Source organism: Babylonia areolata, chromosome 2, assembly GCF_041734735.1.
Source record: "Babylonia areolata isolate BAREFJ2019XMU chromosome 2, ASM4173473v1, whole genome shotgun sequence".
NCBI lineage: Eukaryota > Metazoa > Mollusca > Gastropoda > Neogastropoda > Buccinidae > Babylonia > Babylonia areolata.
Window position 1 is genome coordinate 51,166,056 of NC_134877.1, and position 23,019 is coordinate 51,189,074.

Here is a 23,019-nt window from a genome sequence, read left to right on the forward strand (position 1 = left end):
AATATAGCGGAATACTTTAATTTTTTTTAAATCATGCTTTCTGGGAAGGAAAAAAAATCGATCCTTGCACATGTCTCACACTGTTTCTCTGAAGTTTTTAACTGCCGTTGTTACATATATTGAAAGTTTAAAAGGTTAAAGGTCGCATAATGGCCATGGGATCAGTGAATTGATGTCATCTGCGTCTAGGGTTCAGCACAGGAAGGCAGGGTCCAGTCCTCTCCTCTTTCTGCTTCAACCTTCAGAAACCAAAGTCAGGTACCCATTCACGCCTGAGTGGATGGAGGAATGTCACAGTAAAGTGCCTGTCCCAGTGACACAACACCATGCTGAACTGGGGTCTTGAACCCTGATCACTGGTGAACGATGGATCAGAAGTCCATTTCCCACGTACATGTATTGCAGGAATTAATTGACATGACAGGATTCATTTTTCGCCAGGCATCTGCATTTTATTCTGCTTTTTTTTTTCTCCAGATTACGGACTTGGAGTCATTGCTATCGTTCGCTTTCTTTCTTTTAAAACAAAAATTAATGGATGGATAGTGGCTGCCTTATTTGGTAAGGTCATCCAAAATGCTGAAACAGACAAGACCCTTCAGCTTCAGATCCACTTAGTTTCTGCATTCGTAAATTCAAACACTCAACAATCGTCCACTGCTCTTTGATTGTCTCTGAACCTGACACTTGAAACAATCTCTTTTGCTTCATCAAATCCCTTTGCTCAGCTCTTTCAAGTCTTACCTTAGAATCTACCTCTTTCCTAAGTAGTTGCTCTATACCCTCCCTTCTTCTGTCCATCGTTACTCTAGCCTTCTGTCTACATACATTTATGATATGTCTTTCTTCCCTTTGTTTCAAAGTTATCCCTTTGTTTCAGAGTTATCTCTTTTTTTTCGTGAGTTATGCATGCATGTGAAAGTTGGATGTGAAAGTGCTTTGATTTGTTTCTGAGCTATATGAATACATTTATTGTTTTTTACTTCTTTTTTTTGGGAGGGGGGGGGTGGAGGAGGGGGGGGGGGCTGCTCCATAATTAAGCAGACATCAGCCTCCTTGGGATAAATTATATAATGAAGAATGCCATTCATGACAGTGGCCATCTTGCTTTGCCTGGCACCTGTCTTGTTCTTTTTTTCTCTAAGCAAAGACAGATTATAATGTTTAGAAAATAAAATAAAAAGATTTTTAAAAAAACAAAAAACAAACAACGAAAGCCAAACATCCGGAATGGTTCAAAGATATGAAAGAAGTGCTGGCTCTGCCTCTGTCCTTCCTCCCTCCCTCCCTCCCTCCTGGTATCCCCTGCTCTTCAGCCAGTTTACTAAGACCCCGTGATTGTGGAAACTGAACAGTAAAATGTTAACAAAAACAACTACAAAAAACAAGAATCAGTCAATCCAGTTTTGACAAAGTTGAAAAACAAACAAACAAACAAAACCAAAACAAACAAAAAACAACAAAAATTGTTTGAGCCAAGAAGAGAGATAAAGTAACAAAAAAGAGAGAGAAAAACAAAAAAAGGTAACTGATATGTTAAAAACAACAACAACAAGCAAACAAACATCCTCACTGTGAGTGCGGGTCCCTCCTGGGCAGGTAACCGCGCCAAGATCTTTGGCTCGGAGACCAGCCCCCAGCTGCTGCAGGAGATGAAGAGCAAGTGGAGCCAGCACAAGCAGAGCGTGCAGGCCTTCCTCCTCAAGCAGGAGTACCAGCGCACCCAGGCCGCCCAGAGGCAGAAGATGCTGGAGAACCTGGACGACACCAAGAAGCTGCCCAAGGTCTGATGGTCCCCCACTGCTGAGTCGGGCCGGGGATCCTTGGCCATGTGTGGGGGTGTTGGGTGGAATCTGGGGCAGGGGGGTAGATCTGAGGAGAGCAGGGTGGATCCTGAGGGGCATGGATCCTGGGGGAGGGGGTGGATCCCAAGAGAGGGGGATGGATCCTGGAGGATTGGAGTGGATCCTGGAGCAGGGGATGGATCTGGAGGATGGGGGTGGATCCTGCGGCAAGGGTGGATCCTGCGGCAGGGGTGGATCCTGGAGGATGGGGGTGGATCCTGGGGCAAGGGTGGATCCTGGGGCAGGGGGTGGATCCTGGAGGATGGGGGGTGGATCCTGGAAGATGGGGGTGGATCCTGGAGGATGGGGGTGGATCCTGGGGCAGGGGGTGGATCCTGGAAGATGGGGGTGGATCCTGGGGCAGGGGGTGGATCCTGGAAGATGGGGGTGGATCCTGGAGGATGGGGGTGGATCCTGGGGCAGGGGGTGGATCCTGGAAGATGGGGGTGGATCCTGGAGGATGGGAGTGGATCCTGGAAGATGGGGGTGGATCCTGGGGCAGGGGGTGGATCCGATTGCAGCATGTGGGGGCTGGGGGGTAGTCCCACAGGAGGGGGTGGGAGAGCAGGCAGGTGGTCTAGGTCACACACACACACACACACACAACAACAACAACAACAACAACAACAACAACCAGATGACCACCTGCACACAGATGCTGATGGAGGCCAGTGGGGATGAAGAACAGATGCTGGAAGAGGAGTTCAGGGAACTGGTGGCCGCCATGGAGACCTACCTCAAACCTGTCATGGCTGCTGTTGACACCGCCCTGCGGTAAGAAAAAACACACACGCAAGCTTGATTTTATAACTGTCGTATGGTCATAAACAAAACTTTCAAAAAAGTGTTAGAAAATACTGAAACTGCACAATTTGTTTATCATGTCCCTTCCATAATTGTAAGTGCAAGGTTTTAAGGTCAATAGACAAGTTTGATGAATTAGGATCCCTTGCCTGTGCCTGTGACGGGTGCAATAGCTGAGTGGTTAAAGCATTGGACTTTCAATCTGAGGGACCCGGGTTCGAATCTCGGTAATGGTGCCTGGTGGGTAAAGGGTGGAGATTTTTCTGATCTCCCAGGTCAACATATGTGCAGACCTGCTAGTGCCTGACCCCCCTTCATTTGTATATGCACGGAGAAGATCAGATAACGTATGTTAAAGATCCTGTAATCTGCCATAGTTTGGTGGGTTATGGAAATAAGAACATACCCAGCATGCATACCCCCGAGTATAGCTGACTACATGGTGGGGTAAATAAACAAAACGGTCATACAGGTAAAATGTTACATACATAACTATCCTTATCATCATATTATTGCCACAAAACTGTTCACACTGGCGCCTGAGCAGCGCTCAGGTTTTTACAGCAGAATGAGTCAACAGACTAGAACTTTTCGGTGATGAATTAGGATGTAAACAGAGCCTGGTCCCTGATTAACCATGGCAATTACTTTTACCTGATGAAAGGCACAGAACTCGAAATGAAAACCGCAGAGCACTTCCCATCAACTAGCACAACATGTAAATTTATAAACAGTACTGGGAAAGAAAAGAAAAATGGGTCTTAATTAAAATTGAAATTAATGCTCACCATTGGATGTGCACATTTCTTCTGCTGTTGTTACTGTTGTTCCATCAAACATGTGAAATGAATGGTTTATGAATGGACTGGAAAATTCCTTTTTTTTTTCTTTTTTTTAGACAGCATTTTTGTTTGTTTTTGCATGAAGTTGTTTATTTTCAAAGAGCAACGCTTGCTGTTCCTATGTATACAGGTACAAAGTCCTCTGTGCAAATGACTGCTCATGGAAGCTGTTGCTCACAAACACAGATGAAGAAGTCTCCTTGATTTTGATTTGCTCAAGCTCAAGATGGAGACAAAACACATGAAAAGAATGGAAACAGTGTCAACAGATTGTGAACAGTCTGTCACAGTCCCTCACTCTAGTCTTTAAAAACAAATCTGAAAACATTCCTTTTCAAGCATCTCTTCATAATAAAAGCAGTCTATTCCATAACTGTGTTCTATGGACCAACATCCATTTCTTCCCTGCATGTTTGTGCGTGAGTTTGTGTATGCATGTGTGTGTGGACAAGGGTTTTTGGGGGGGGGGGGGTGATTGTGTGTGTGTGTTCTTGTGTGCTTTGTATCTGACTGACATATTATTATAAAACACTTCAAGAGGTTTGAAAGCGCTATATACTCTTATTATTATCATTATCAGTTTCTGCATTATCATTATTATTATTATTGTTATCAATATTATTGTTATTATTGCAATATTCATTGTTTTCTCCCTCATGAAATTGATACAGTTACCAAACAACGTACACATGTTCTTTCAGCGCCACATACAGTCCCGTAGGAAGCACGGGCAACATCACAAAGGACAGTCACAAGGACAAGGACAAGGACAAAGACAAGGACGCAGGCAATGAGTGCGTCATCCTGCTGGCTGATGCCGACCTCTTGGAGCTCCCCCTGGAGGCCTTGTCCTGTCTGCAGGCCGACGGAATCACCTCCCTGTCCCGCGACTTCTCTCTCCAGTTCCTCTACCATCGCATTCATCAGGGCATGAACTCTGGTGGGTAATGAATGAGTGTGTAGGGTGGTCTGTTATGGAAAATTGTTTGAATTATTCAGTCAGTTGCTTTGGGTAAGAGGGGAAAAAAGTTCTGTGCTGCTTTGTAAAGAGTCATTTAGATTCTCTTATTGATTTGGGTAAGAAGACAACAAAAAAGTTCTTTGCTGTTCACTCATGTTCAAATTTAATTCACTATTTTTGGCATGACAAAATATTTACATGATGCATAAGAAAATGAATCATACAACATAACTCCACATTCCTTTCAGTTTACATTGTTACAACTATGCACTGTGTATTTTTCAAGCAAAGTGATGTTACATAAGAGTTCCAACATTGCTTCTTTAGTATGTGGTCAATAATTGGAGGAATTCAACTCCTGTGTGGAGAAATTATCTGTATGTTGCCCTGGAAATATAGAAAATAAGCTATAAATTGAGTGACGCGTTAGGGAAGGATGACTGCTTTCAGCAGCAATTCACAACCAGTGCGTGGAAATAACGGTGTGGGTGTATATCCAGCACAGTGTGTTTGACTTCATGTGTAGCCTTCCTGTCTTGCACAATCACGAGTGATCAGTACACTTTAGTTTTCACAGTATGCACTGTGTGATCCAACCTTTCTTTCATCTTTTTTTTAAATTTATTTTTTTTTTTTTTTAATAAATTTTATTATGTTCATCTTAACCATCACTGAATTTTCAGATGCCCCTCCTAAAGGTGAAGAGTGTGGTTTGTCATTCCTGAACTGTTTCTGGCATGCTCTTGCTCTCTCTTTCTCTTCTTTCTTTGTCAAGCTAGTGCTCTTGGAAGCCAAAACTTCTGCATACCACTTTACTTGAGCATATGAGAATCTTCATGAATTTCAAACCCCAGCGTCTTATCATGACTGTTTGATAAAGTCCTGTCCTATGTATGGCCAGGCTTTATATGTTTTGGAATACAACATAAAAAAAAAAGAGAGTTCGCAGATATGTAAGGTCCCCACACGTGATGTATCAGAACAGTAACAGAACAAACTACCAGAATATGTGCAGTATACAGGGCTAGAAATTCCCAGATATTCTTTTCTTGTCCTGGGGATATGAAGAAAAAAAAAATCTTCTTGTCTCACCCCCTCCCTCCCCACACTCCCCACACCCCCCCAAAAAAAAATCCCAACAAATATCTGAGTTCCATAGTAAAGCGACAATTAATAAAAGTAACTACCTTAAGGTTAAGCGCAGTGCCAAGCCAGCAGACCTAATTCATTATATGAGCAGTATCATATGTATTACAGGACAAGAAAAACCAGGATGGGGTGAAGGGGAGGTGCTAAGGTGAAGAGAGTAGGATGGGATTAGTCTGCACTGAAAGCTGGATGCTCAGAAACAGTATTAAAAAAAAAAAAAAAAAATTTAAAAAGGCTGCCCAACGGACAAGTGGAGAGAGAGAGAGAGGAAGAGAGAGAGAGAGCATTTCCACTTGTTTGCCAGAAGGTTTAGTTGTCCTGGACAAGCAGATGGGGGGGGGTATTTTGAGGCCTGGTATATATATATATATATATATATATATATATATATATATATATATATATATATATATATATATATATATCAATCAGCAGACCTGTAATCCTTCCAGCCCCTCTCCTCAAGTTGTCTGACCAGAAAGTACCAGTAACAGCCAGGGTAGAATTTTCTGTGATGTTCTGTTTGGGAAACAAGACTTGATTCTCTGATTTTTTTTTTTTTTTTTTTCCATTTTATAAAGGCTGGCTATACAGTGGATGGGTTTAGGGAGTAGGGGAGGTGGGGGGAGGGAGGTTTATTTATGATATACATTTAGTAATCTATTTCCCCCACATTGATGTGTTGAACAATTTGTTTTTTTTTCTTCACTTTCATATTAATATTTCTTCTTTGAAGATTAATTTCACATGGCATTTATGCTTGCAACTATGCTTCTGGGACCATTTATGCAGATAACAATGCAGCAAATCATGTACCTTTTGTCAGTTAACCAGTTTTTTTGACAGAAAAAAGGTTTCGTTTTGTATGACTTATCATATACAGTATTTCTTGCAAACAGATGTTCTTGCGCTTTTGCGCGGTTTTGCATGCTGAATAGATCTCCGCTTCCCACCCAGCGTTTTGTCCTTTAGACTCTGATGTATCCATTTGTATAATTTAATTACATTGCCTTTGACTCCAGTGAATGAATATGCGTGTTATTACAATTTCAGACTCGCAAGAATTAGGTAAAGAAGAAAACAAAGAAAGACCTTTCTTACTTAACGCTGTTGAATAGACATATAATTGTAGCCTTGTTTACTATCTTTCTACTGCTTTATGAGTTCCTGTGTACATGATTTCTATAGTGACATCTGTGATCTTTGCATATAATCTAACAACTCTTGTGTAGCGGCGAGCATTGCAGCTGTAGCTTTTAACAACAAAGTAACTATCATGTGGATCAGATCAGCAGTGTTTGTGTGTGTGTGTGTGTGTGTATATGTGTGTGTGACTTTCTGTGTGTGTGTGTGTGTGTGTGTGTGTGTGTGTGTGACTCTGTGTGTATGTGTGTGTGTGTGAGAGAGAGAGAGAGAGAGAGAGACTGTGTGCATGTGTATGTGTGTGTGTGTGTGTGTGAGACTCTGTGTGCATGTGTATGTGTGTGTGTGCATGTGACTGTGTGTGTGTATGTGTGTGTGTACATTAAGTGTGCCTGTGTGTGTGTGCATGAGTGTGTGTGCATGTGCATGCACACGGTCAGTATTTATACAATGTATGAAACAACATCAAATATGTATTCTGGAACTAAGAAATCTGTATGATCTAATTTTGAATCATATGATATGAATTTGTACAGGTTGTCATGTTTCTTTGTTTCAAGCACTTTCTCTCTTAAATGCTCAACTAAGCAATACCTACTGTTTGAGTACTTTCTACTTGTGACCTTCTCTGAAACACATCAAAGGAATCATAAATGATTCCTTCTTTTTAAAAGAACAAAATAAAAAGACACAAAGCAAAAACACAAGAAAGAAAGGTCTTTACCTCATGATAAATTCATTTATGTATTGTTTGAATGAAGATTGTTTTCCAATTTTCTTCACATATATATGTGTGTGTGTGTGTGTGTATATATATATATATATATATATATATATATATATATATATATATATATACATATATATTTTCACATATATTATTATCATCATTTATATTATGATTATATATATCACATAAATATTTTCTTTTGATATTGAGCATAATTTCAGATGAGGTCACATCACAGAGGTATTCTGTAATTCTTCTAAACCTTGGTGAGAAATAACTTGATGCAATCGGAAATGCGATAGGCTTGTTTTGACATTTGAAAATATCATCTTTTTCTTCATTTTTTTTTAATTTACAAAAATTGTAACTTGATCAGAAAAATTAAGGCATTTCTTTCAACTGTGAGGCAAAGTCAAATCTGATATTATATATATATATATATATATATATTTTTTTTTTTTTTTTTTTTTTTTTTTTTTTGCATGTGGATGGAGGGGGTGTTATGTTTTTAAATTATCTTATTTGCGATAATGGCAAATCATTATACAGACTGGCTTTGGATTTTTATTCTTTTATATCTGTACACAGGATATGCCAGTAAATGGCAGTGTACAGAATCTCAACAACAAAATTTACACTTGAACCAAGATTTAAATGGCACCCAGCTGATCTTTCGGTAAAACTCTTGTCATAAATGAGTTGCCGCAGAAAAAAGAGCTCTTGTACCAAGACCAGGAAGACTTACAGAACGTTGTGTGTGTGTGTGTGTGTGTGTGGTGTATGAGTGCCTTTTTTTTCTTTTTCTTTCTATTCTTTTTTTTTTTCTCACTAATCCATGCGCTGTGTTGCCTCCTCACTGGTGTAGAGTCAGATATCCCTTCTGAGGCTGGGAAGGGAAAGTCTGGGAAGAAGAAGGACAAAAGAAAGGGTATTGTTTCACTTGGATTTTGTTGTTGTTTATTATCTTCTTTTTTTTTTTTCTTTTTACCTGCCTTTATTTGTCCTTTGCCAGATTTTGCTCTTCTGATTCGCTTTGCTGTTTATAACTAGAATGATAGAGAAAATGTGTTTGTGAGTGCTGTCTTGTTTCACAGTAACGTTCCTTTTTCTTACCTTTAAAATCATACTTCCTGTCCGTGTTGACTAGATGAACTGAAAATGGAAACATGAAAAGTCATACTATTATTTTTTTTTATACAGCATGTGTAAAAATGTATGTATGTGTGTTTGTATGTTATCTGTGTGTATGTATGTGTGTGTGTGCATGCGTGCATGCATGTATGTATGTATGTGTGTATGAACATGTGTATATATTTACATATGGATGGAAGTACCAATATATATATATATATATATATATATATATATATATATTATATATATATGATGCATGTACCCATAGGTATTTGAAGAATAGATGTATGAATGGAATGATGAATGTGTAATTTTCTGTTTTATTAATTGAAAAGGAATATGAAATTAATTGTTTAGAAAAACAAACAAACTCAAAATCTTTTTTATGTGCATTATGTCAGGAAGCTTGGTATAATTGTAAAGATGTAATAATAATGACTGCATGTGAGTAATTCCAGTTAAATTTTATTTAATCACAGGAAAACAAAGTAATGAAGCAAAGAATGGTTTTCAATAATGAATCTCCACCTGATGTAAAACATTTTTTGTTATATGCTGTATAAAAAGATAATGTCTGATCTTAAGTATCATCATTGTATCTATTGCATTATGTTTTTTTGTTTTTTTGCCCCTGTTGTACTTTCCTTTTCTTGTGCTAATAATGATGCAGACAATACTGTGTATTTTATTCTTAAATAGTTACATGTAATGACCTGACCAAACAGGTTCACCAGTTCATAAGGGTGGCAAAAGTAAGGAATTTGATGTTTTTTTTTCTTCCTTGAGCATGCAGCTATGTTTGAGAAATTCTTGTCTGGTTTGTTTGTTTATCATTGGAGAGTGATGTATTTAAAGGTATTTCATACCACCATTATTCATTTTTTTCAGTCTTTTTCTCATTCAAAATTTTTATGTCAAAAAAATCAGCCATTAATATATACTTTGTGGTAATTATTTCTACAAGAGATGCACTTTGCAATATCTCAAGCCCTGAGGCATACTACATGATCAGTATGTGGTTCTTTTTTAAAATAAATAATGAATCATAGTGTGCATGCAGCAACTATAACATGCATCGCAGTTTTGTTTCCCTGTTTCCACTATTTTGTTCATCAGTGATTGAATGCGAATTGCCTGGTGTATATATCAAATAGCTGTTAATCAGGAGAAAAAGAATGCATTTCATTTTACTTATCCCATAAGAATACTCAAAGAAAATAATATTTTGTTGATGTTGTTGACTGCACTTGTGTTTTTGTTAAAGTTAATTGTTGTTTTCTTAATGGTCTAATTGTTAAGTATGTCAAAATTGTATATTCATGTGTGGTTGAAAGGATGATACTTAAGGTTAATTCAAAGGCTAAATATATACTTGAAGTTGCCCTTTTTCACAAGGCCATATAGCTAAAGAGGAAACAGGCAGAATGTTCAGTATGCAAGTTAGTCTTTATAAAAGATTCAGTATTTTTTATGTTGTTGTTTTTTTTCTAGAGATTTTCTTTGTCATAACTTTGATAAGCAGCATGTCATAGTTAGCACAATCTGTCCAAGAAGCAATATTATCAGGACTTATAGAAGTGGAAAAAAAATATCAGTGTTAACTGACACATTACCATGCCTGTACTCTCCTTTTTAAAATCAAATAATTTACTCTGTAACTGAATGTTGATGTCAAAGTAACTGCTCCTTTGCAATCTCTCTATCGACATATTGAACTTTTGAATGCTCACTATGCATGTACTTTCCTTTACAAAATCAAATATTTTGATTGAATTTATGTCAACCTGTTGATGGCAAAGTAATAACTCCCCCTTTTTTCTTTTCTGTGTATGTTGTATTGATTTTGTGTTTATTGATTTGATTTCATATACTGTTCCTGTATTGATGTGGTGATTGGGAATGGCGTTCATTTATGTGTGCAACCTGTCCATTCAGAGGAGAGTGTGGACAAGAAGAAAGCAAAGGAAGCAGCTTCGGTGATGTCTCGTATTCCTGGGGCTCGAGACATCAAGGCCAAGCAAGCCAAAATTGTAAGTCCTGTGGTGTGGTTTTGTTCATCATTGCTCTGGCTCCTTCCATGTTTATTAGTGTCCACATGTCTACCCTTGAAGGCGTATGCATGTATTAAGTGCAGGAGTCTTTTATTTGACACGCGCACACGTCTGCACATGCATGCACACACACACACACACACACATACACATACACACCATATCCACCCTAATTCTTTATGAGATGGCGATTATTATGTCTCGTAAGCCAGAAAAAATCCTTTCATGTGGTTTGATTATTTTGACCTTTCCCTTTAAAGAAAAGAAAGAAGTGTTCTTTGTTACACTTTAAATCTTTTTTAAGTTAGAAAAGTGATAACAACAACAGTGACTCAAATCAAATCAATCAAATCAAATCAAAACTACTTTATTAATCCACATGGAAATTCATTTGTGCAATCACAGGCTTGTTAGAAACACGTACATAATATGATCAGGCTGGATGCATAATAGGCTCAACAGCTGGGTGGTAAGAGAGTTGGACTTTCAGTCTGAGGGTTTTGGGTTTGAATCCTGGTCACAGTACCTGGTGGGTTAAGGATGGAGATTTTACCAGTCTCTCAGATTAACAGATGTGCGGATGTGCTTGTGCCTGAACCACTTTCGTGCGTATACGCATGCTGAAGATGATATGGGCTTGTTAAAATATCCCGTAATCCATGCCAGCTTTGTGTGGGTTATGAACACAAGAACATTGCTGGCATGCATAGCCCTGAAAAGAGAGTATGGTAGTCCGCATGGCGGTGTGAAAACCGTCATACATACGTGTAAAAAGCCCATGCCTCACTCACAAGTGAAGGTGGAAGTCACATCCCACGAACACAGAAGGAGGAGACATGGTGTGTACTCTGTGGTGAAGCAAGCCCAAGACCGGGGCATGTCTTCATTCATCTTTCTGATGACTTGCTTCAGTGTAAAACCAAATCATGACTACCAGTTTTTGTATTCTGGTCATGGGATGAGATTATAAACCAAAGTCCCGTGCTGCAGCATGCACTTAGCATACATTAAAGAACTCCCATGGCAACAGAGGGTTTCTCTATAGTAAAATTCTGTAAAATTCCTTGTCTTCGGTTTCTTCTTCAGTTTTAGAGTTCTGCATGCGTGTGAATGACTGGTGTGAAAGTGCTTTGATTTGTCTCTGCAAAAGATTCAGCACTATATAAATACTATCATTATTATTATTATTATTAGAAAAATTCACTTTTATAGTAAAACACTTTTCAGTTTCAGTTCAGTTTCTCAAAGAGATGTCACTGCGTTCAGATGAATCCATATATGCTTCACCACATCAGCTAAGCAGATGCCCGGCCAGCAGCATAACCCAGTGTGCTTAGTCAGGCCTTGAGGGCATGCAAAGATTTATGTACCTATCTCAGTGGATATCTTCTGCTGACAGAATTTTTCCAGAGGACAACAATCTCGTTGCCTTGGGTTCTTTTTCAGTGCACCAGGTGTGTGCTGCACACGGGACTGTGGTTTATCGTCTCATCAGAACGACGACACGCTCAGTTCGATTTTCCAGTCAAACTTGGGAGAAAGGGCAAGAGTAAAACAGAAACACAGTAGTTAATTATGATACACTTGCAGACAGAAAAAAAAACCCAGAAATAAAGAAAAATGAGCTGTTCTGACCCTTGGCGACATGCTTTCTGCGGGGACAGCAGAGAAATCTGTTGTGACAAACAAATATGATACATTACAATATCTATTGTCTGTACCAGATCAACATTTGATAAGTGATTCTTATTTCAGATCAGCAGCTGTTATCTGGTTTCTATTTCAGACTAACACTCGGTGTCTTGTGTCCACAGATTCCTTTGAGTCGCCCACTGCAGCCATGGCAGCAGTCCATAGATACCATGAACTTCAGGTGTATCCTTTTACCTGTTGTGGACCTGCACTTAGTGGGGAACTGTATCATGCTTCTTGTGTGTGTGTGTGTGTGTGTGTGTGTGTAGCATCAGTGTGTGTTTTGTGTATAAGCATGTGTGTATAGTGTATGCATGCCTTGTGTGTGTGTGTGTGTGTGTGTGTGTGTGTGTGAGTGAGTGAGTATAAATGTATGTTTATGTGTCAATTTGTGTGTGAGTGTGCAAGTGTGTGTTTGCATGCACTCATGCTTGCACATGCTTATGTGTGTATTTCTATATGGAAGATTTGGAAACTTAGCATGGAAAATCAGTAACTTTAAAAAATATTTTTCTTCTCAAATATATGCCCCATCTTCCCCATTTCACATCTGAAAAAAAATTTGTAAATGTTTTTCATTTTATGAAAAGAAAAGGACAACATCTGGCATCGGTTTGATTGATGTTTACATTTATATTGATGGGAGTACTAAAAAGTCAAAAGATAATTTATTTACATTGATATCATTGCTTCTTGCAATCCTCATGAATTATTTTTTAAGAGTGACATCATTACATGGATGGTGTTTGTAATCCTTAATGATACATTAGACATCGTCGATCCCAACTTGGATTGTCCAGAGACTGGTGAGTGTGTAAATTTGTACTCTGTTAGCAGATGGGTGTTAGACAATTTTCATTTCTGATGTGTCCAAAATCTTGAATATGGTGGTGGATGTGTGTGAAGAAATGGTCATTAACCCTTCAACTTCTTGACACTTGATCTACTTATTCAGTTTTGTGTTGTTATACACTTGCCTTCTAATAACGTTCTTACATACATTTTGCAAAAGGTGCAGTCAGTCAAGAAATGTTTCTGAGAAAACTCATTCTTCTCTTGGTATGAGTGAACTCATATGATGATTACTCCCCCTGTGAATCAGGTGTGAGTATTCTCATACCGACTCAGTTTATTTTATTTTCGCTTGGTATGGTTGGTGTTCTAAGCTGTTTACAGATTCCAGAAGTGGGAAAATAAAGTGGTTTTTTTTTAGTGGTCAGATTTTAAAAGATTCCATTGATTTTGCAGTGCTGTCATGAAGGTTTCAACAGTTCACACCCATCCACTTGTGTAGGATATGGCTGAACAGAACACATTGATACTGTGTTGTATTGTATTGTGCTGTGTTGTGTTGTGTTGTGTTGTTCTGTCTCACTTTTTGTCAGAATAGGGCTGCTTTTCCTGGTCACTACAGTGCCGCACCACAACACCCCCCCCCCCCCCCCTTTTATTTTGTCTACAAGTATGTTTGTTTCACTATCAAAGTGAATGGAATTGCATGCTTTTGAAACTGGTAGTAATTTTTTTTTTTTTTTCTTGAGGGATGATTCCTGTTAAATGGGTGCTGGTATTTTTGGAGGAAATAAACGAAGATCACATTTTGTGTTCAGAGGAGAGATGTCCCATTGAGCAGTTCCAGAAGGTCATTGATGAATACGAACAACAGTTCACACCACGCTGGCTGGGCGTGACTGGCACTGAGCATGCTCCAAGGTATGTTGTGGCTGTGTGGATCATTCTGTCGTCGTTCAAAACCTGACAGGTATACTGTAGAGTCAGACCACTATAGTTTGAAAACATGTATGCAAGTAAATGCATGAAAGCATGCATGTTTGTACACATCAAGCATACATGATGCACATACATACCTCTTTCACACGCACATGCTTGCATGCAGGCATGCATGGACACCTCCGCACTCACATGCATGTGGGCACACACACACACACACACACACACACACACACACACACACACTGTTTTACTCATAGTTTAATGTGCAGATATGATCTTGTGCTCATGCCTGGTAATATTGTTAAGAAGACTATGCTCTGTTCAGCCTGGTTATGGCAAGAATTTGTATCTTAAACACTTGCATTGAGAACAGTGTGCCTGAAGTATGCCACTTTGCACAGTGCACAAAAGCATGTGTATGTGTATATATCAAGAGTATATGGTGCACATGCATACCTCAATTACACACACACATGCAGGCATGCATGAACACCCCCCACTGACCATCCCCCCACCCCCACACACACACACACACACCGTTTTACTCATAGAAGTAGTGAAATGACATAGTGCAGAAATGCTCTTGTGTACTTGCTTAGTAAGAAAGAAGACCATGCTCTGATCAGCCTGGTTCTGGCGAGAATTTGTATCTTAAACACTTGCATTGAGAACAGTTTGTCTGAAGTATGCCACTTTACTCTGTCAGCATATTAACATTTGAAAAGGCTGGACTTATCACCTGATTAAGACACAGATATCATCCATAAGACTTAACCCCTTGACTGCTGAATGTTGGTGAAATGAGATCAGTGTGGCATGAGTGTGAAAGGCAGTTATTACTTCAAGATCAGTGGTGTGACTGATTTTACTGAGCAAAAGTATCACAATCACAAGAGGAAGAAGCCCAAACACAAGAGTAGTGACTTGACACCCTGGGATGTAAGCTTAGTCTTATCTCAGTGAGGTGACAGCCCTTTGCTGAGGAGCACACACATCAGCAGCAGTCGAGGGGTTAAAGAGCTACCGTTTGAACTGTGCTTGTGTGTGTGTGACAGTGTGGGAGAATGGGAGGTGTACATCACGGAGAGCAGCTCCTTTGTATTCTACGGTCTGGAGCGGTTCCTGTCCTACCTACCCCCTGCCAAAATGTCTGCTCTCAACATACCAGGTGGGTGGAACCCGTGAGTCATGTGTGTGGTATCAGTGCTTGCTGGCTGTATTGAAAGGCGGAAGAATCCCTATGGTGTGTTCCATGCGACCAGCCTCTCAGCCAAAAAAGAGAAAAGCATCATCTGATTGACTGCTTGGATCCGCATGATATCAGACACAAACAGTTTACAGCTGCGTCACGAAGGTCTTGTTTTGGGATGTCCCCTCAGACACTCTTTTTCAGTTCCTGAAAGAAATCTGTATTTTTTACTTTTATTTGGGTTTTACCTGGACTGGAAAATATGGGTGAATTGGTCTTTTTTCATTATTTTCAATACTTTTAACTTGATTTCAATTTGACATGGACTGAGTGAGACGTGGCCAAATTGGTCTTTCTTTTTATTGACCTATTGACATTGTTTTGAGTTTTCTTCAGCTGGTTTTTAGAACTGATGCGTATTCGGCCCTGAAATGGCCTGTTTCCAGCTGGCTAGGCCATAAGCAATGCCATTTGATTTGATTTACTGACTATATTCTCGTATGCTGATTTTTTTGAAAACATATAATTCTTGTGTAATTTGATGTGTGATCAAAGCCTTCACAATCATTTTTTGTTCCTTGTATGGTTGATTCTTGACCTGTCCATCTGATTTCTGATCCTTGAAATGGGAAGGGTCATTCTTCATTATATTTTTACAGTATGGTGGGGGATGGGGCGGAAGTTTTTAGAATGTAAACTGTGAACAACACTACTGAGTTTCTTTTTGATATAGTTTGCATTTGTTTGTTTGTGTGTTTTTTTTAACAGTGCTTTATGTATGTCTGTTGTAACCAGTGCTGGTCTTTGATTTTACCCCAATCCACAAAAACCTCTAGAGCCAATTTTATGATCATCAGCAAATTATTCTGATTCATCTTATTCTTTCCACACTTGACCTAAAACGTCAACTGAATCAGCAAGCAAGATGTCAGCTGTAACTGATAATATTTGTATCAGTGTCATGTCACTGAGTCAACCAGAAAGATGTCTGCTTTACACTGATGGATTTATATCAGGGTCAGGTCACTGAGTCAACCAGAAGATGTCTGCTATACCCTGATGGATTTTTTTATCAGTGTCATGTCACTGAGTCAACCAGAAAGATGTCTGCTATACTCTGATGGATTTTTATCAGTGTCATTTCACTGAGTCAGTCAGAAGATGTCAGCTATACACTGATGGATTTTTATCAGTGTCATGTCACTGAGTCAACCAGAAGATGTCTGCTATACCCTGATGGATTTTTATCAGTGTCATGTCACTGAGTCAACCAGAAGATGTCTGCTATACCCTGATGGATTTTTATCAGTGTCATGTCACTGAGTCAACCAGAAAGATGTCTGCTATACCCTGATGGATTTGTATCAGTGTCATGTTACTGAGTCAATCAGAAAGATGTCTGCTATACCCTGATGGATTTTTATCAGTGTCATGTCACTGAGTCAATCAGAAGATGTCAGCTATACCCTGATGGATTTGTATCAGTGTCATGTCACTGAGTCAACCAGAAGATGTCAGCTATACACTGATGGATTTGTATCAGTGTCATGTCACTGAGTCAACCAGAAAGATGTAGGCTATACACTGATGGATTTGTATCAGTGTCATGTCACTGAGTCAACCAGAAGATGTCAGCTTTACACTGATGGATGATGGATTTGTTGCAGACTGCATGTTGGTCTATGCCCTGGACCTTGCGCAGACCAGCAAAAGCTTCATGCGACAGTCAAAACTGGACGTCTTTAAAAAGTGAGCACTGTTGGCGACTGCTGATAATAATGATATATAGTATTTATGTGATGTAAGTTCAACATATAGGAAGCTCAAGGCACCTCACATAAAAGAATGCATATTCAGTAGTACAGAATGACATACAACAGCACATGACAACATACAAGGGAAAATAAAGCATATATTGCTATATACACTAAGACAACACTGCAAATACTACACTTTTAAAACTTCTGAAAGTTGAGACAAAACATTAGAACATTTTGAACTTGTGCTTCAGTTTTGATGTTTGATATATCATCTGTTATGTGGGTTAGCTCTTGCTTGTTTTTATACTTTCAGCTAGCAGGATATAAGAATGATTTACCTGAGTAGAGCTGACTGACAGTTACTTGTTAGGTGCTTATGATTAATTTATTTCCTGTATTAAACAGGTTTCAGCCACACACACGCACGCACACACACACACACACGCACGCACGCACGCGCGCACGTACGTACGTATGTACGCACACTCACACAGAGCTTTGTTTCAACCATCTCTGCATCCTTTCAGCATTGAAGACCAGAGTCTGGAGAGGCCCCTGGAGACAGCCATGCTGGTTAGTCTCACGGGAATCCGCTGCTTCATCACCAACCAGTGGTACTGCTCACTGGCCGAAAACGCCTCCAAACTTGGCCTCAACATGAAAGGTACCCATCCACACCAAACACTTTCTTTTATTATTATTGTTTTATTATCATTATTTGAATTCCAACCAGTGGTACTGCACATTATTCGAAAACGCCTCCAAACTCGGCCTCACCATGAAAGGTACCCACCCACAAAAAACACTTTTCTTTTTTTATTATTATTATTTAAATTCCATCCAGTGGTTTGGACTTTGGCTGAAAATGCCTCCAAACTCGGCCTCAACATGAAAGGTACCTACCCCGACAAACACTTTCCTTAACGCCACCAAACTCAGCCTCAACATGAAAGGTACCTACCCCAACAAACACTTTCCTTAACGCCACCAAACTCAGCCTCAACATGAAAGGTAGCCACACTCAACAGTTTCTCAGAACTCTGATGGACAATCTTGTGTCAGTTAATGTTGATAATGATGTGCCTGTCTTCATTTTGGGGTTGGATTAAGGTTTAGTTTGTGGGTAAGAAAGTTTTTCTTCTTTGGCTAGGTTTGTGTGTGTGTGTGTGTGTGTGTGTGTGTGTGTGTGTGTGTGTTCTACAGCCTGACACAATGATGTAAACAGGAAAAGGGTCAAATACACCGTTGGAAACAGTCCACCAAACTAAGCTGATAAAATTCAGGACAATAATCACACAACATCTCCTCTGAACAGATCTGCTGGAAAAGGGCAAAACCACAGGTCAGACGGTACGACTGCTCTTCAACCCCCGCAAGCGACGCGATGAGGAGAAACCCAAGGAGGCGGAAGAGCCGTCCTCCCATCGAGACGACCACCACCACAAGGAGGGCAGTGGGGCCAAGGGCAAGAAAGATGAGTCGTCCACTGAGCGGAGCAAGAAAGACGAGCACCACGGCAAGAAAGACGAGCACCACCACGGCAAGAAAGGAGACGACGCCAGCAAAGCAGACACTGGCAGCGTGTTTGCTGAGAGCACACAGGGAGATGGGGCGACGACAGACAGGGACGACCCCGACAAAGACCAGGAGGAGCCCAAGGAGGAGGACCTCAGCGTGATGCGCAGAGCCTGGTTCAACATGGTGTGCTACGGCATGCCCAACCTGGTCGTCACCCAGTAAGGGGGCACACTGGCTTAACGTCCAACGTCTGATGCATGAGATGAGACTCAGCCCAAGTCCAGGACTATCACCATAAAAGTACTCAGTATGAGTATGTTCAGCACCTGCTGTACATTTCTCTGGGGACCGAGACAGTGTTGTTTTCTAGTGGAACGCTTTTTTGGACAGTTGTCTGACAAATCTTTTCCTGGAAGTATAAAAGATACTTTTAGGTGAAAAAATATGTTAAATGAATATGAGTATGTGTGATTGTCGTCTAAAGCATATGTGATACTTCAGTCCATCAGATCTGGAGATCCTGATCAAAATTACCTAGTTTTGTGACATGTTCAATATTTTTCACCAAAAAGTATATATTTTATCTGAGGGGAAATACAATATTTGCACCTTGAGTAATGATTGTTTCTTTTTACAAATGTTGGCAAACTGAAAGCACATCACTGACTTCCAATTCAAGTTATAACTTTAGTAGTTATAACTTTCAGAACTGTGTAGCAATGCCCAATTTAGATGATTTTATTTCAGTTCCAGTGCACCACCTTCAAAAAAATTTTTTTTTTATTAATTTCATAACACAAAGCTGACCCTTCAACTGTAACCTGATTTTGTAAACATCTTGAGTTGTGATCTGAGGTCAGATATTGGAGTGTATCTGCTGATGTACATAGGCTGGAATGACTATGGACAAAGGTGTTGCAAATAATAAAAGTGTAAAATATTGAATCTGTGATATTTTCCCTTTGCTTTAAAATTTTGTTTTGAAAATATAATTACCCTGCTCCGTCCAACAGCAGCATTTTTTTGTGACTGAACAAATAAAATACTTCAAAAAGAAGTTTAAAATGTGGAAGAGTAGAGAGATTTTTGCTGTCTTTGCTATGTTTCATGTATGTATTTTGTGAGTTGTTGCTTTGAAATAAAGTGCATTTTTTATGATATATTTGTTCACTTGTTTTGCCTATCAGCTTCTGATTGTGACAGATCACTTGTTTCTAGACAGCATTTTGTAATAACTCTTGTGATATGGTCACATCTCTTTAATAGGCAGGTGTAAAATGCCATACACACACAATGCACACACACTGTCAATTCTTGTCATATGTCTGCAAGTATCAGTGAACAGACATAACGTCCTTTTGTCAGAAAGTCCCTGACCACCTCTCTGTACAATTATAAATATTTGTGGAAAACAGTTCAATGTGTTGTAGTATATTTCATTATATTTTGATTCTGTTATCATTCTCTGTTGTACTGTGATGTTCCTTTTTCCAGTTGAGCATTGGTGGTGGTTTTGTGTGTGTGCTTTTTGTTTTGAATGCCTGAGAATTTGGACATTTTTGTTTCTTTATTTCACTGATAACGATTGGTGGTGGAGGAGATTAAGATACTGCTATGGGGGTCTAGTATGGTTTGGGACTACTTGACAAAGCTGTACACTGATAATATATCCCAGCATCAACCAGGCTGAGATATCAACGCGGACACCTGCAGTGTTGGTCATGAATTTTGAGCAACACTTCCAAAGGCTCATCTGTGAAGTGGATGACCCATTACTATGTGGTCACAGTCTTTCCATCAGAGCCCTTAGTAAACTCAGTTCTGGATAGGAGCCAGCCACAGAATGACCCCCCCCCCCCCCCACCCCCCTCCTCTAAGGGGGCCTGAGCCTGCAACCATAACGCTAACCACTTCCCCACAGTGGCTTGTGTAGTGCACTGTTTTTGTCCACTGAGACAACAGGTTGCACCCCTTACAGAAAAAGAACCAACCCATCTGTTGTTTTTTTTCTGGCTACAACAGTTTTTTGTCTTTTAATCAATTTATGTCACTTTGTACACAATTTCAGTACACTCACAACAATCAAATTATCTTTTAAAAGCACTCTTTAATCATTCAAATATACACATCTGAATAAACATTTCAAAGCAAAATATTCATCATATTGTCAGTGTCAGGGAAAGACTGGCCGACATAGTTTTGCTGAGGTTAAAAAAAGAGGAAGAGCCAGTGAGTGGAACTGTCATGGGCTTAGCTTTTTTCTTTACAGAGAACCAGACCATTGGGACCATATCAGAGATGAAAGCAGGTGACAAATTAGGAAAAAAAAATCTTTAAATCCACAACCATGTCTCCAAACAAACTCTGGCCATTTCCTCTAGACATCTTTATCTGTTTTGCTCATTGACCAGCCAGTCATACAGAGTCATATCAGGACTGAAAAAACTGTCAATACCAGTCCTGTAGAACTTGGTGAAAAACTCCAACACACACCAACACACACACACACACACACACACAACAACAACAACAACAAAAACAACAAACAAACAAACCACCTGGAAAGGACAGTTTGGCACATATACACTCACAATCATGCACTTAAATCTAGGACATACCTCTGATGTTGACCATAATGTCCAAGTTTCATCAGAGGATTAAGAGAGAAAAATCTGAGCGTAAACATGATAATACATAATTAAAAATCCCATATAATAACAGGCATACAAAATCAAATAATGCCAACAAACATCTCAAGTTCCAAGAGCAAAAAGAATACCACCACAACATATATATGTTCAAAATATCAAGTCTAGAAAAAACACCAAAAAATTTCAAGGACTTCTAGACAAAATATAGCTGACTGGACTAGCAAGGCAGAAAATATGGGCGGAAAGAGAGAACACAAAGAAGGAAAAAGCCAGAAACAAAGGGAGGAATAGAAAAGAGGAAATTTCAAGCACAGAATTTCCAGCTGGGATTATCATGTGTACTGAAAGAGCCCCTGGCATCCATAGGGGGGTGGGATGAAGTTAAAAATTTAACATCCCCGTAACTTTTTCGGCCATCTAGGCTGTGAATTTATATATATAATATATATCCACTGGGTCTAAGGCTCAGCAGAGGAAGGTGGGGCCTAATCCCCTCCTTCTGCCATTTTATCTTTTCCTAACTGAAGTCGGGTACCCATTCACATGTGGGTGGAGTAAGGAAAACTGGAGCAAAGTGCCTTTGTAGAGGATCACCACGCTGTAATGGGGCCTCAAACCCTGATCACTGGTGAACACAGGGTCAACACCAACACCAATAACTGATTCTGTCAAGGGGGTACTATATATCAAACATATAACCCACCACTCATTTCCACAACACTATTGATAACAGACTCAGATGGAGGGCCTCATGCCATCAACCATAATTACCTTAATTCAACATTCTCAAAATCAAACAGAAGAGTGATTAAAAAAAAAAAAAAAAAAAAACACCTTAACATCTGGTACACATGCACAATTGTTTATAAAAAAATTTTAAAAAAAGGTCTTCATGGAAAACCACGTAGCTGATTCACAATTTCTGATTAACTTCATTTGCAGACGAAAAAGAACAGTGACTAAAAACAACAACAACATAAAACACCATCTGGTGCACACAAAAGTCAAAAAGCCTTACTTTGGAAAACCAAAGTGTAAATTCACAACAATTTCACATTAGCTTTTCACTTGCAGATTATGAAAAAGTAGAAGCAACTACAAATGCATCATGGAAAAAAAAAAAAAAATCTATAAAATGTCCATCTGGCAAACAGCAATGCCAAAAATGTAAACAGAGTGTCAGAGTTCACAATTTCACAATCTTACCCCTTGTTGATCGGAGTAAGGCATCTACAAACCATCTCAAAAATCACAAAAGGAGGTCTTTTTTAAGAGAAACAAAGAAAAGAAAAAAGAAACCATGGTCATCAGTCTGGGAAGGCCAAGAAACAGATTGCAGGGAATAAAGGAAAAGAAGAAGCAGAGGAAAAGAGAAGAAAACAAAAGAGAGCAATATGAAAGAGGATTATTCCAGCACAGGACTTCCAAAAGACAAGGAAACTATTTGTAACTGAAATACATTCCCAGCATCATGATTTGGGGAGCAGTGAAGTGTCCTTGGTTTTTACAAACCAAACAAAATAAAGCACATATGATATTTCATGTCTTCCTCCCCTTCCCACAAACATACGCACTATGGGACCAAAGAAAAGGCTTACAGAGACATGAAATTACCCGCTTGGGCAATATCTGGCTAGTGTCAAGAAAGAAGTTTCAAAGAAGGAAATCTTTTCCATTGGTATCTTGAACAGAAAACCACTTTTTCAATAACTTCACCAGATGAACTGGGCGCAGTTTGTACAGAATCAAGTAAAACATGTTCAATTGTCAAACGTTAATTACTGGTACACACACATTTGGATGATTTATTACAGCAG

General features: G+C 39.4%; 1 protein-coding gene across 9 annotated transcripts in view; it reads left to right on the forward strand.

Moving 5' to 3' along the window:
- Nucleotides 1-19,903, forward strand: part of LOC143274602 (cilia- and flagella-associated protein 46-like) — a 110,939-nt gene extending 91,036 nt beyond the window's left edge. For 2 of the 9 annotated variants that reach the window (XM_076578471.1, XM_076578487.1), the window contains 14 exons: nt 1,600-1,784; nt 2,500-2,618; nt 4,192-4,430; nt 5,135-5,149; nt 6,654-6,668; nt 8,339-8,401; nt 10,543-10,637; nt 12,473-12,533; nt 13,121-13,156; nt 13,961-14,063; nt 15,140-15,252; nt 16,941-17,022; nt 17,561-17,697; nt 18,349-19,903. In XM_076578471.1, the coding sequence (XP_076434586.1) occupies nt 1,600-1,784; nt 2,500-2,618; nt 4,192-4,430; nt 5,135-5,149; nt 6,654-6,668; nt 8,339-8,401; nt 10,543-10,637; nt 12,473-12,533; nt 13,121-13,156; nt 13,961-14,063; nt 15,140-15,252; nt 16,941-17,022; nt 17,561-17,697; nt 18,349-18,773 (1,688 nt within the window). In that variant the 3' untranslated portion in view covers nt 18,774-19,903. The remainder of the gene's footprint in view (nt 1-1,599; nt 1,785-2,499; nt 2,619-4,191; nt 4,431-5,134; nt 5,150-6,653; nt 6,669-8,338; nt 8,402-10,542; nt 10,638-12,472; nt 12,534-13,120; nt 13,157-13,960; nt 14,064-15,139; nt 15,253-16,940; nt 17,023-17,560; nt 17,698-18,348) is intronic. The other 7 variants (XM_076578496.1, XM_076578483.1, XM_076578477.1 and 4 more) reach the window with 7 other exon arrangements.
- The last annotated feature ends 3,116 nt before the right edge of the window (nt 19,904-23,019 follow it).